At 33.6% G+C, this 12,581-nt stretch overlaps 4 protein-coding genes across 4 annotated transcripts; 2 read left to right on the top strand and 2 right to left on the bottom strand.

Moving 5' to 3' along the window:
* Nucleotides 1–3,253: 3,253 nt before the first annotated feature.
* On the bottom strand, nucleotides 3,254–3,574 carry GGTG_01732 (hypothetical protein; the record flags this gene model as incomplete). The annotated part of the gene is made up of 1 exon (XM_009219502.1): nucleotides 3,254–3,574. A coding segment is annotated over one exon (321 nt), but the record flags the coding sequence as incomplete, so codon positions are not given.
* A 2,179-nt stretch (nucleotides 3,575–5,753) lies between these two features.
* On the top strand, nucleotides 5,754–6,074 carry GGTG_01731 (hypothetical protein; the record flags this gene model as incomplete). Its single annotated transcript, XM_009219501.1, has 1 exon — nucleotides 5,754–6,074. A coding segment is annotated over one exon (321 nt), but the record flags the coding sequence as incomplete, so codon positions are not given.
* A 1,417-nt stretch (nucleotides 6,075–7,491) lies between these two features.
* Nucleotides 7,492–8,088, bottom strand: GGTG_01730 (hypothetical protein; the record flags this gene model as incomplete). Its single annotated transcript, XM_009219500.1, has 3 exons — nucleotides 7,492–7,610; nucleotides 7,808–7,821; nucleotides 8,039–8,088. The coding sequence occupies 3 exons, from the start codon at nucleotides 8,086–8,088 to the stop codon at nucleotides 7,492–7,494; spliced, it is 183 nt and encodes a 60-aa protein (XP_009217764.1).
* Nucleotides 8,089–10,569: 2,481 nt separating this feature from the next.
* GGTG_01729 (hypothetical protein) lies at nucleotides 10,570–11,253 on the top strand (the record flags this gene model as incomplete). The annotated part of the gene is made up of 2 exons (XM_009219499.1): nucleotides 10,570–10,740; nucleotides 10,891–11,253. Coding segments are annotated over 2 exons (534 nt in total), but the record flags the coding sequence as incomplete, so codon positions are not given.
* Nucleotides 11,254–12,581: the final 1,328 nt, after the last annotated feature.

Below are 12,581 nucleotides of genomic sequence, written 5' to 3'. Positions count from 1 at the left end.
TTTTTTCGATTTTTGGTTTTTTATTTTTTGGTTTTTCGCCGGGCCTTTTTTTTAAAACGCCCGCAATAAATTTGCCGGAAATACGTTATATATCCGGTAATTTACCGGGAATTTTAACCGGAACGCTAAACCGGTTAACCTAATTACTTTTAGGACTTAAAAAGGTCCTAACCATTTGTTCGATAACTTTTTTAACGGCCTTTTTATTTTAATGTTCGCCGTATTTAGCAATACCCAATCGCTTACCCCGAAAGGCACCGGGGTTTTGCTTTTATTATAGTATTTTTTGTATATATTATTTGCTTTTTTTAGCAATTTTTTGGCTTGCTTTTTAATTGCTTTTAAAGCCCCCGCCCTAACTTTAACCGTTGCCGAAAGTTTTTTTTTAATTACCCGAAAGTTATAAAGCTTTTGTAAATAAAACTTTATTAATAAAAACGCCGGGGTTTTTTACGACCTTAAATGCACGTTCGTATTGTGCATTTACGTTGCTAAGTGCAACAGCGACGCCCAATCATTTTACCTTTCGCAACAAAAATACCAAAGGTAATGCTTTATTGCTTGGTTCGTTCGTTCCGTTTGCCCGTCGGTTTAAAAATGGTATGCTATCGATAGCCTTTTTGCAACTTTTAAATATCCGGCGAAGGTTATTTAAAACCCGTTTGTAAATAGCTTGTTCCGGTTTAATACAATCCTTTTAAACGTTTTTAGCAGCCCCTAAACGTATGCAAATAAAAGGTTTTTTAGTTTTTTATTGGTTAATTTTGTAAACGTTGGGATAAAAAAGCTATATTTGGTAAACCGGTCGACCATTATTAATATTGCGTTGCGCTTTTTGCCGGCTTTATTTATTAACGTTAAAAGCTTTTCGATAAAATCCATTAATAGCTTTTGTTTTGGGCGGTTTGGCACGGGCAAAAGTGCTAGTAGCCCGTAAGGTGCTTATATTTTCGGTTTCGTTTGCTAGCATATTTAATACGTCCGTACGTATTTGCGTACGTTTTTAGCCATACCCGGCCATTTAAACTGCCGTTTAAGCTTTTTTAAAGTTTTAGCTATGCCTTTGTAACCCCCCGTTGGGTTATCGTATTGTTTTTAAAGCATTGCCCGTTGTAACGGCGTTAAATTCGGGATTTAAATTTTTTTTTTGTGCTTAAGCAAGCCGTTATTAATTTCCCAAACGTTAGGTTTGTTTTTTTAAATGCCGTTTTAAACGAAATCGTCCTTTATTTGTACTTTAAAAATGCGCTTTAATATTGTTTTAATATTCCTTTTAATAATGGTCGTTCTTACGTAAACTGCTTTTCGGAATTTGGTTAGTAAATTGCTTTGGAATTTTTTCCTTGCTTTATCGGTTTTCCCGTTTACGGGTATATTTTGGGGACGTTTTAACAAGCCATTCGCGGGGTTCCGGTATTTTAGCTTCTATTTAATCGTAAAATCGTACTTTGTTAAATTTTTAAATTATTTTGCTTAACGCTTTATTACCTTTTTTTTGTTAAAATATGGGTATGGTTTAAATGGTTAGTAATTATTTTAACAATTTTTTGTAAATAAGCTAAGTAATGCCGTTACTTTTCGAAAGCTTTTACGATTGCTAGCAATTTTAAATTAAAAATTGCATAACGCAGCTTTTTTTATCGCAATTTTTTTAATATGTAAGCTACCGGGTGCTATCGGCCGTTTTGCAGCTGCAATAGCACCGCTTTTATCGCAAAAGCTAAAGCGTTAATCCGTACGCACAGCGATTTCGAAAGGTTAAAATGCACTAATACCGGAGCTTTCGTAAATAGTAATTTTAATTTGCAAAAAGCCTTTTTCGTAACATTTCCCAAATAAAATACGGTATTTTTGCTAAAAAAGTCCGTTAAAAGCATAGTAATTTTCGCGTAACCTTTTACAAATTTCCGATAATACCCCGTAAAGCCCAAAAATATTTAAATATTTTTAACGCTTTTTAGTATTTTTTATTTTAAAATCGCAATAATTTTGTCCGGCAAAATTTCGACCCCGAATTTGGTTATTTTAAATTTTAAAAAGTTAATACTATCCGTTTCGAATTCGCATTTGGCCGGGCTAACGTAAAGCTTAAACCGTTTAAATCGTTTTAGCACCGTTTTTATTGCCTTGCGGTGCTTTTTTTGTATTTTCGAAAAAATAAAAATGTTATTTAAATATACAATGCAATTGTTATTAATTAATTTTTTAAGCGCTATATTAATAAAGCTTTAAAACGTTATTAAAGCGTTGGCCAAACCGAAAGGCATTACCAGGTATTTATAATGTCCATATTTGCAGCGAAAAGTAATTTTCCATTTGTTTTTTTATCGAATCCGTATTTTGTAATAAACGTTTTTTAAATTTAGCTTGGTAAAGTACTGGTTTTTAAATACCCGATCGAATATTTCGTAAATTAACGGAAATGTTAGCCGGTTTTTTTTGGTAACTTTGTTAAAACTTCGATAATTAATACAAAAGCAAAGCTTCCCGTCCTTTTTTAAAACGAACAAAATCCCGGCGCCGGCGGGGCTAATTAAATGCCGGATTTAACTTTTCGCTATAGCTTTGTCGAAATACCCCCGGAAAGTTTTTAATTTTTTTCGGATAAAAAATAAATGCTTTTGTAAAGCGGTATCGTTTTTTTTTAATTTAATCGCGTAATTTTAGCTTATATATTTTAGCAAAGGGTTTGATTTATAAAGCTGCGCATATTTTGCAATTATCCTTTTAACCCATTCCGGAAAAGCTTTTAGCCCTTTTCCGGGGTCCTTTAGGGTTTTCGAGCGTGCAACCGTTAGTACGGCTATCGCTTGTCCCAATTGGATTAACTTTTTAATTATTTCCAACAAAATTATTTTAACCTTTTTAATAATTACCGAAAACCTTTACTTTATATTTCCAAACCGGATTTTAATGTCCTTTTGCTAAAGCTAAGGCATGCTTAACGTAATGTTGTACCCGGCCCGGGGCATTACCACGTAAAATATTATTAACTTTCGGGTTATTTCCTAGCTATCCGTTACCCGAATTTTGTATTTTTTTACCTTTAGCGTAAATATGCGTTTTTTGGTATCGAATTACGCTAAATGGCCTTCGTTTGGTACCGTTATTTTTTTGTTTTTACCAAAAAACGGTTGTACAATAAGTTAACGTTGTTCTTATTATTAACCAGCGCTTTTAACTTTACCCGGCAACCGTTAATCCGTAAATACATTTTGGTTTTTTAGCGCGTTTTGGCCGCCGGAGCGCATTTTTAAGCCTTAATGTTTAAACGGCCAAATAGCGGTATCGAATTGGGTAGCGATATTTTGCTTTTTTTGGGGCACGCCGGCCGGATATGGCTTAACTTTCCATACCCGTAATACCGTACTTCGGGCCTTTTCCCTTTTACCTTTTGTATGGTCGTTGGGGCCAATAAGGTTTTTGGGTTATCCGTTCGTATTTTGCATGCTATAGCAATATAGCTTAGCTGCCCGCATTTAAAGCAAATAACCGGCTTTTTAAAAGTTAAAATACTTATATCCTTTAGGGTTCCTTTATGCGGTTCCGATATTATTTTTATTTTAAAGGCTTTGGTTTGCAATTCCTTTATAATGTAAAAAAGGCTTCCAAATGTTACCCGTTTTTGGATTTCGGGGCGGAATCGGTTAAAAAGCAATATCGTCCTTATCCATTCGGGTGCTAATTCGAAAAGGTCGTTTTTTACTAAATCCTAACGAATTCGGAACGTTTCGAACAATTTGTAATTTTTTTATTTAATAACGGTATTTCCCGCAAGCTTTTTAATTGCTAGCCATATTTGCGAATTGGGGTTTTTCGATTTTGTTTAAAGCTACCGCAAAAAATCGGCCCAAATAAGCAATACCCCGGTATTTAAATAATGCATTTATTTGTATTTTATCCATTATGCCCGCTAACAATGGTCGAAAGTGCTGGAAATTATTTAAATTTTTATACGGTCCTTACCGTAGCGTTCCTTTTTGCTTTCGAAAATAAATTTGTAATTGTTAATGTAATAAGCAATGTTTTGTTAAATTGCCGATTTTTTAAGCATAAAAAGCTTAAAAGTAATTTTGTTTTACGTAAAACCTTTTTGTTGTTTAAAAGTATTTTTTTTATTTTCGTTTAAACTTTTATGTGCATGCTTTAACCTTTTATTTTGGATTTTTTAAATTAAACGGGCGCGTTTGTTTTAAGCTTCCAGCGCGTCGTTTATTTTTTGCAGCTTTTTTACGAAAAGGTTTTCGAAATTATCGGGAATTTGCGGGGCTTTTTTAGTATTTTGTTCCGGTGGCCCAACGGCTTTTTCCAACGTGCTTAACGTGGCGTCGGGCGTTATTATAAACGGTATAAAATTGCAAATGCCTTTTTTAAATTTGTTCGATCCTTTTCGGTAATTACCCGGGCTTGCTTCCCAAATAAAAAAAATGTAAAAAAAAAAACAATATGTTAAAGGTTAATCGGTGCAAAAGCGGGTAATTACCGGGTTACGGGCCGGATACGGTATTTCTTTTGTTAAACTTCCGTAAATCTTTTACCAAAAGTGCTATCGCTAATAAAAATTGTTCCTTTTTTAACCTTTTTTTTTTCGTGCCCTTTCGGGCACCCGGGGTCGGTTTTTTAAGTTTTTCGCGCTTTAAACGCTTTCGTACAATTTAAACTTTATTTTATTTTTTAATTTCGCTATTATATTTTGGCCGCGATACCGGTAACTTGCCGGCATGTTCCCGGGGGGTCCGTGCCCGGCTGGCTGCTAGCGCCCCTTTTTTCTTTTTTTGCCGGGCGGTTTTGCCCGTACATTTAACGCTCCCCGCTTTTTACCGGGCGGTTTCGCCCGTGCTTTTAACATTACCCGCTTTTATACCGATTAACCCTTAATATATTGTTCCTTTTTTTACACCTTTTTTATTTAAAGAATAAGCCCGGGTAATTACCAAAAAGGATTGAACAAATTTAAAAAAGGCATTTGTAACTTTGCACCGCTTATAATAACGCCCGACGTTACGTCGAGCACGTTGGAAAAAGCCGCTAAACCACCGGAATAAAATACCAAAAAAGCCCCGCAAATTCCCAACGATTTTAAAAACCTTTTCGTAAAGGAATTGCAAAAAATAAACGATACGTTAAAAGCCCAAAGCAAACGCGCCCGCTTAATCCAAAAAATTTAAAACAAAAAGTTAAAATATGCGCATAAAGGTTTAAACGAAAATAAAAAAAATACTTTTAAGCAACGAAAAGGTTTTACGTAAAATAAAATTACCTTTAAACTTTTTATACTTAAAAAATCGGCAATTTGGCAAAATATCGCCCATTACATTAACAATTATAAATTTATTTTCGAAAGTAAAAAGGAACGTTATGGTAAGGACCGTATAAAGGTTTAAATAATTTTTAGCACTTTTAATTATTGTTAACGGGTACAATGGATAAAATACAAATAAATGCATTATTTAAATACCGGAATATCGTTTATTTAAACCGATTTTTTGCGGTGGCTTTAAGCAAAATCGAAAAACCCCAATTCGCGGATATGGTTAGCAATTAAAAAGCTTGCGAAAAATACCGCTATTAAATAAAAAAATTACAAATTGTTTAAAACGTTCCGAATTTGTTAAAATTTGGTAAAAAACGACCTTTCCAAATTAGCACCCGAATAAATAAAAACGATATTGCTTTTTAACCGGCTTCGCCCCGAAATCCAAAAACGGGTAATATTTAAAAGCTTTTTTTATATTATAAAAAAATTGCAAACTAAAACTTTTAAAACAAAAATAATATCGGAACCGTATAAAAGGACCCCGGGGAATATAAATGTTCCAACCTTTAAAAAGCCGGTTATTTGCTTTAAGTACGGGCAATTAAACTATATCGCTGCAGCATGCAAAATACGGACGGATAACCCGGAAACCCCGTTAGCCTTAGCGATTATACAAAAGGCGAAAAGGAAAAGGCCCGAAGTACAATGTTACGGGTATAAAAAATTGGGCCATATCCGGCCGGCGTGCTTTAAAAAAAGCAAAATATCGCCACCCAATTCGATACCGCTATTTAGCCGTTTAAGCACCGGGGCTTAAAAGTGCGCCCCGGCGGCTAAAACGCGTTGGAAAACCAAAATGTATTTACGGATTAACGGTTGCCGGGTAAAATTAAAAGGGTTGGTTAATAATAAAAACAACGTTAACTTATTGCACAACCGTTTTTTAATAAAAGCAAAAAAAATACCGGTGTTAAACGGGGGTTACTTAACGTGGTTCGATACTAAAAAACGCATGCCTACGCTAAAAGTAAAAAAATACAAAATTTAAGTAATAAATAGCTAAGGAATAACCTAAAAATTAATAATGTTTTACGTAGTAATGCCCCGGGCCGGGTACAACATTACGTTAAGCATGTTTTAACTTTAGCAAAAAAATATTAAAATTCGGTTTGGGAATATAAAGTAAAAGTTCCTGGTAATTATTAAAAAGGTTAAAATAATTTTGTTGGAAATAGTTAAAAAATTAATTTAATTGGAACAAACGATAGCCGTATTAACGGTTGCACGCCCGGAAACCCCGAAAAACCCCGGGAAAAGGCTAAAAGCTTTCCCGGAATAAATTAAAAAAATAATTGCAAAATATGCGCAATTTTATAAATCGAACCCTTTGCTAAAATATATAAGCTAAAATTACGCGATCGAATTGGAAAAAAAAACGATACCGTTTTACAAAAGCATTTATCCTTTATCCAAAAAAAAATTAAAAACCTTCCGGGAATATTTTAACGAAATTATAGCAAAGGGTTAAATTTGGCATTTAATTAACCCCGCCGGCGCCGGAATTTTGTTTGTTTTAAAAAAGGACGGGAAGTTCCGCTTTTGTATCAATTATCGGGGTTTTAACAAAGTTATTAAAAAAAACCGGCTAGCATTTCCGTTAATTTACAAAATATTCGACCGGGTATTTAAAAGCTAATACTTTACCAAATTAAATTTAAAAAACGTTTATTACAAAATACGAATCCGATAAGGAAACGAATGGAAAATTGCTTTCCGTTGCAAATATGGATATTACGAATACTTAATAATGCTTTTCGGTTTAACCAACGCTTTAATAACGTTTTAAAATTTTATTAATATAGCGTTTAAGGAATTAATTAATAGCAATTGCATTGTATATTTAAATAATATCCTTATTTTTTTAAAAATATAAAAAAAGTACCGTAAAGCAATAAAAACGGTGCTAAAACGATTTAAACGGTTTAAACTTTACGTTAACCCGGCCAAATGCAAATTCGAAACGGATAATATCGATTTTTTAAAATTTAAAATAACCAAATTCGGGGTCGAAATTTTGCCGGATAAAATTATTGCGATTTTAAAATGGAGGATACCGGAAAGCGTTAAAAATATTTAGGTATTTTTAAATTTTACGGGGTATTATTGGAAATTTGTAAAGGGTTACGCGAAAATTACTGTGCTTTAACGAACCTTTTTAGCAAAAATACCGTATTTTATTTGGGGAATATTGCGAAAAAGGCTTTTTGCAAATTAAAATTGCTATTTACGAAAGCTCCGGTATTGGTACATTTTAACTTTTCGAAACCGTTATGCGTGCGGACCGACGCTTTGGCTTTTGTAATAAAAGCGGTATTATTGCAATTACAAAACGGCCGGTAACACCCGATAATTTATATATTAAAAAAGCTGCAACAAAAAAAATTGCGCTATGCAATCCTTAATTTAAAATTGTTAGCGATCGTAAAAGCTTTTAAAAAATGGCGGCATTATTTAGCCTATTTATAAAAAATTGTTAAAATAATTACTAACCATTTAAACCATACCTATATTTTAATAAAAAAAAAGGTAATAAAGCGCTAAATAAAATAATTCGAAAATTTAGCAAAATACGATTTTACGATTAAATGGAAGCCAAAATACCGGAATTTTGCAAATAACTTATTAAAACGTTTTTAAAATATATTAATAAACGGGGAAACCAATATAGCAAAAGAAAAATTTCGAAGCGATTTGCTGGTTAAATTCCAAAAAATAGCTTACGTAAAAACGACCACCATTAAAAAGGATACCAAAACGATATTAAAGCGCATTTTTAAAGCATAAGCAAAAAACGATTTTATTTAAAACGGTATTTAAAAAAATAAGTTTAACGTTTAAGAAATTAATAACGGTTTGTTTAAGTACAAAAAAAAGTTTAAATTTCGAATTTAGTACCGTTTAAACGGATAATGCTTTAAAAACAATACGATAACCCAACGAAAGGTTACAAAAGCATGGCTAAAATTTTAAAAAAGCTTAAACGGCAATTTAAATGGCCGGGTATAGTTAAAAACGTACGCAAATATATGCGGACGTATTAAATATACCAGCAAACGAAATTAAAAATATAAGCATTTTACGGGTTGCTAGCATTTTTGCCCGTATTAAACCGCCCGGGATAAAAATTATCGATAAATTTTATTAAAAAGCTTTTAACGTTAGTAAATGGAACCGGTAAAAAGCGCAACGCAATATTGGTAATGGTCGACCGGTTTATTAAATATAACTTTTTTATTTTAACGTTTACGAAATTAACCAATAAAAAATTGGGAAACCTTTTATTTGCATACGTTTAAAAGCTATTAAAAACGCCCAAAGGAATTGTATCGAACCGAAACAAATTATTTACAAACGGGTTTTAAATAACCTTTGCCAAATATTTAAAAATTGCAAAAAAGCTATCGATAGCATACTATTTTTAAACCAACGGGCAAACGGAACGAACGAACCAAATAATAAAGTATTATTTCCGGTGCTTTTATTGCGAAAAGCAAAACGATTGGGCGTTGTTATTGCATTTAATAGCGTAAGTGCATAATACGAGCGTGCATTTGGGGTTGCAAAAAAACCCCGGCGTTTTTGCTAATAAAGTTTTACTTATAAAAATTTTATAACTTTTGGGTAATTAAAAAAAAACTTTCGGTAACGGTTAAAATTAAGGCGGGGGCTTTGGAAGCAATTAGGAAGCAAGCCAAAAAATTGCTAAAAAAAGCAAATAATATGTACAAAAAATATTATAATAAAAGCAAAACCCCGGTGCTTTTTAGGGTAAGCGATTGGGTATTGCTAAATACGGCGAACATTAAAATAAAAAGGCCGTTAAAAAATTATTAAACAAATGGTTAGGACCTTTTTAAATTTTAAAAATGGTTGGGTTAACCGGTTTGGCGTTTTGGTTAAAGCTTTTAGTAAATTACCGGATATATAACGTATTTCCGGTAAATTTATTGCGGGCGTTTAAAAAAAGGCCCGGTAAAAAACCAAAAAATAAAAAACCAAAAATCGAAAAAAAAAAAGGATTGTTTCGAAATAAAAGCTTTGTTGGGATATAAAGGGCTTTTGCGAAAACGAAAATATTTGGTTAAATAAATAAATTACAACGAATCGGAAAATTCGTAAATTTTAAAAAGGGATATTACGAAAAAAATTGTTTAAGCGTATAAAGCAAGCTTATTGGAAGCAAATTTACAAAATAAAGAAAATACCGAACCTTAACGGGTAAATACCCGGAAAGGACGGGGGTATTATAGGAAAAAAGTAATAAAAGCCAAAGGAATGGCCCAAAAAAATGTTTTAACGTGCCAAACCGGTTAGCCACCGGAAAAAAACGTAAAAAAACCCGTAAACGGTTTGTAATAGCCGTAAAATATTGTATTTTATAAACAAAAAGTTAAATAAAAACGGTATAGTACGGAAAACGCTTTAAATTAATAATGCAATACATTTAAATTTTAAAGGATATGCAAAGTATAGCACATTTTAAAAAGTTCGTAAAAAGCATGCTTAACGCAATACGCTAAAGCAATTATTGCATTTTAAACGTACGTTGTAATAAAAAATACCATTGTTTGCCCAAAAAAAAAGTAAAAAAATTTCCGGATGGTACGGCGGACGGGCTTAAGCGTTCGGGTAGCGGTAAATGCATATTGGCGGTATTTAAACCTATTAAAAAGCAAAAAAAAAGCATTTTAAAATTATTTATTAAAATATTAAAACTTAATTGGTAATTAAAAACATTGGAATTTCGCAATGTTATAAAAGCAATATAACGAAAAAAAATTATAATTTTAATTGTAACAAATTAACGAAAAAAATTTAAAATTAACCACTTTTCGAAAAGGGAATATTAATAATTAATTAAAAAAATATGTAAAAAAAATTAATTAAATGCCGTATTTAAAAAAACCAAAACCTTTGGAAATTACGTTTTTTTTGCTAGCGCTATAATTGTTGCCGCTAAAGTTGTTAGCGCCGAAGGCGGTACTTTCCGGCGTTAATACGGACGCCGCACTTTTACGGGGAACCGCGCGATTGTAAGCCTAAGTATTTAAATGCGCCGCAATTATGGCAAAATTAGCGGCAATGCCATTAAAAAAAGCAACCATACCTTTTTCGAAACGCTTAAAAGATGCTTTTACCTTGTTAAAAGAATTACCGATACTAGCCAAAGCTTAAGCTTGCTTTTTCGTTTAAACGGTAATAACGTAAAGCTATTAAAAAATGTTTTAAATAGCTTTTAATGTTGTAGCGTTAGCAATTTTGCGTTAAATGCGCTTTTGGATAACGGTTTAACGTTTGTAACGCGCAAATTGTTCGGCCGATATAGTATAAAAAGATTTAGCTTTTTGGATAGCCTTGCAAACGCGAAATTAAATTTTGGTAAGCTTTTTAAAAAGCTCCGGTATCGTTTTAAGCAATTGCTTGTAAACGGTATTTAAAATTTTGTAAAGGTTTTAGGCTATTTTTTAAAACCATTTAGGAAATTTAATGCAAGCTTTGTTGCTAACCATATTTTTGCAATAAATATATTTAAAAAATCCCGTATAATTATTAAAGCATATCGGCATATAAAGGTTAACGGCATAATTTTAATATATTTAATAACCAAAATAGCGGTTACAAAATACCGTACGTTCCGTATAATTATTTTTAAAAAAAGGCAAACGGATAAAATTTTAATTATTGCTTTATTAAAAATCGATAATTTCCCGCAACGGGAGCGCGTTGCGGATATTTATATAAAACGAAAAAAAGGCAATGTCCGTTTTGGGGGTAAATTTATTAAAATTAAAAGCGTTGCGGCGGCGTTCGTTGCGCGCTTTACGCTTTTTTTCGGCGGAAGTTTTTTTGCTGCGGCGGTTAAAGCCCGCCGGGGGGTTATTAGCAAAACGCTTGCGGGAATCCTAAAAAGTTGCAAGCGCAAAAAGGCCCGATAAACCCGCAATATTTAAAAAGCTTACCGAAAGGTTACCGGCAAAGCGATCGTTAAGGATTTAAAAAATTAAAAGTTTCGGCGAAACCGAATTTAAATCCAACTAAATTACGATAATTAAGGAAAATACCGGGGGGTTATTAAGAAAGGCTAACGGGCCGGTTGGAACCGAAAAACTTAAAGCAAATACCCGAAAAAACATTACCTTCCTTACGTAATTGGGTACAAAGGATAACATTTGCAATTACCGGTTAAATCCAAATGTTTAAAAAGAGCGGCCAAATACCGATTACTTACGGTTACAATCGTTAAAGTTATTAAAATGGTTATTAAATGCACAAAAAAGAAAAAAAAGGGCTCGTAACTTCGAACGGGAAAAAAAGCCTTTTATATGCCGGTACGGACCCATTTTTCCGAATATTACAAAGCTTTATAACCGGTTTTTTTAAGCGTTGCCGGGCATTAAAGCGGCTTAACGGGATACCGTAAGCTACCGGCTACTTACGGGGTTGCACGCGCGGCATAAACGGCTTGGAACAAGCCGTATCGGAAAAAGGCAATATGTTAAAAGCACGGGCAAAACCGCCCGGCAAAAAGCGAAAAACGTTAAATATACGGGCGAAACCGCCCGGTAAAAAAGGAAAAAGGGGGCGTTAGTAATTAATCGGGCACGAACCCCCCGGGGATATACCGGCGAATTACCGGTATTGCGGCCAAAGTATAATAGCAAAGCTAAAAAATAAAATAAAGCTTAAATTGCACGAAAGCGTTTGGAGCGCGGAAAATTTAAAAAACCAACCCCGGGTGCCCGAAAAGGTACGAAGGAAGGAAAGGTTAAAAAAAAACAATTTTTGTTAGCGATAGCACTTTTGGTAAGAAATTTACGGAGGTTTAACAAAAAAAACACCGTATCCGGCCCGTAACTTGGTAACCACCCGCCTTTGCACCAATTAACCCTTAACATCCAGGTATTTAAAAAGAACGGCCAAACATTAACTACTTACGGTTACAATCGTTAAAATTATTAAAATGGTTATTAAATGTACAAAAAGGAAAAAAAAAGGGCTCGTAATTTTAAACGGGAAAAAAAGCCTTTTATATGCCGGTACGGATTTATTTTTCCAAATGCTACAAAATTTTATAGCCGGTTTTCCCAAGCGTTGCCGGGCATTGGGGCGGTTTAGCGGGATACCGTAAGTTACCGGTTACTTACGGGGTCGTACGCGCGGTACAAACGGCTTGGAACAAGCCGTATCGGAAAAGGGCAATATGTTAAAAGCACGGGCAAAACCGCCCGGCAAAAAGCGGAAAGCGTTAAATGCACGGGCGAAA

The sequence above is a fragment of the Gaeumannomyces tritici genome (assembly GCF_000145635.1).
Source record: "Gaeumannomyces tritici R3-111a-1 unplaced genomic scaffold supercont2.1, whole genome shotgun sequence".
Taxonomy (NCBI): domain Eukaryota; kingdom Fungi; phylum Ascomycota; class Sordariomycetes; order Magnaporthales; family Magnaporthaceae; genus Gaeumannomyces; species Gaeumannomyces tritici.
The sequence above is the reverse complement of the archived record's forward strand: the minus strand, read 5'-3'. Positions and strand labels throughout refer to the sequence as shown.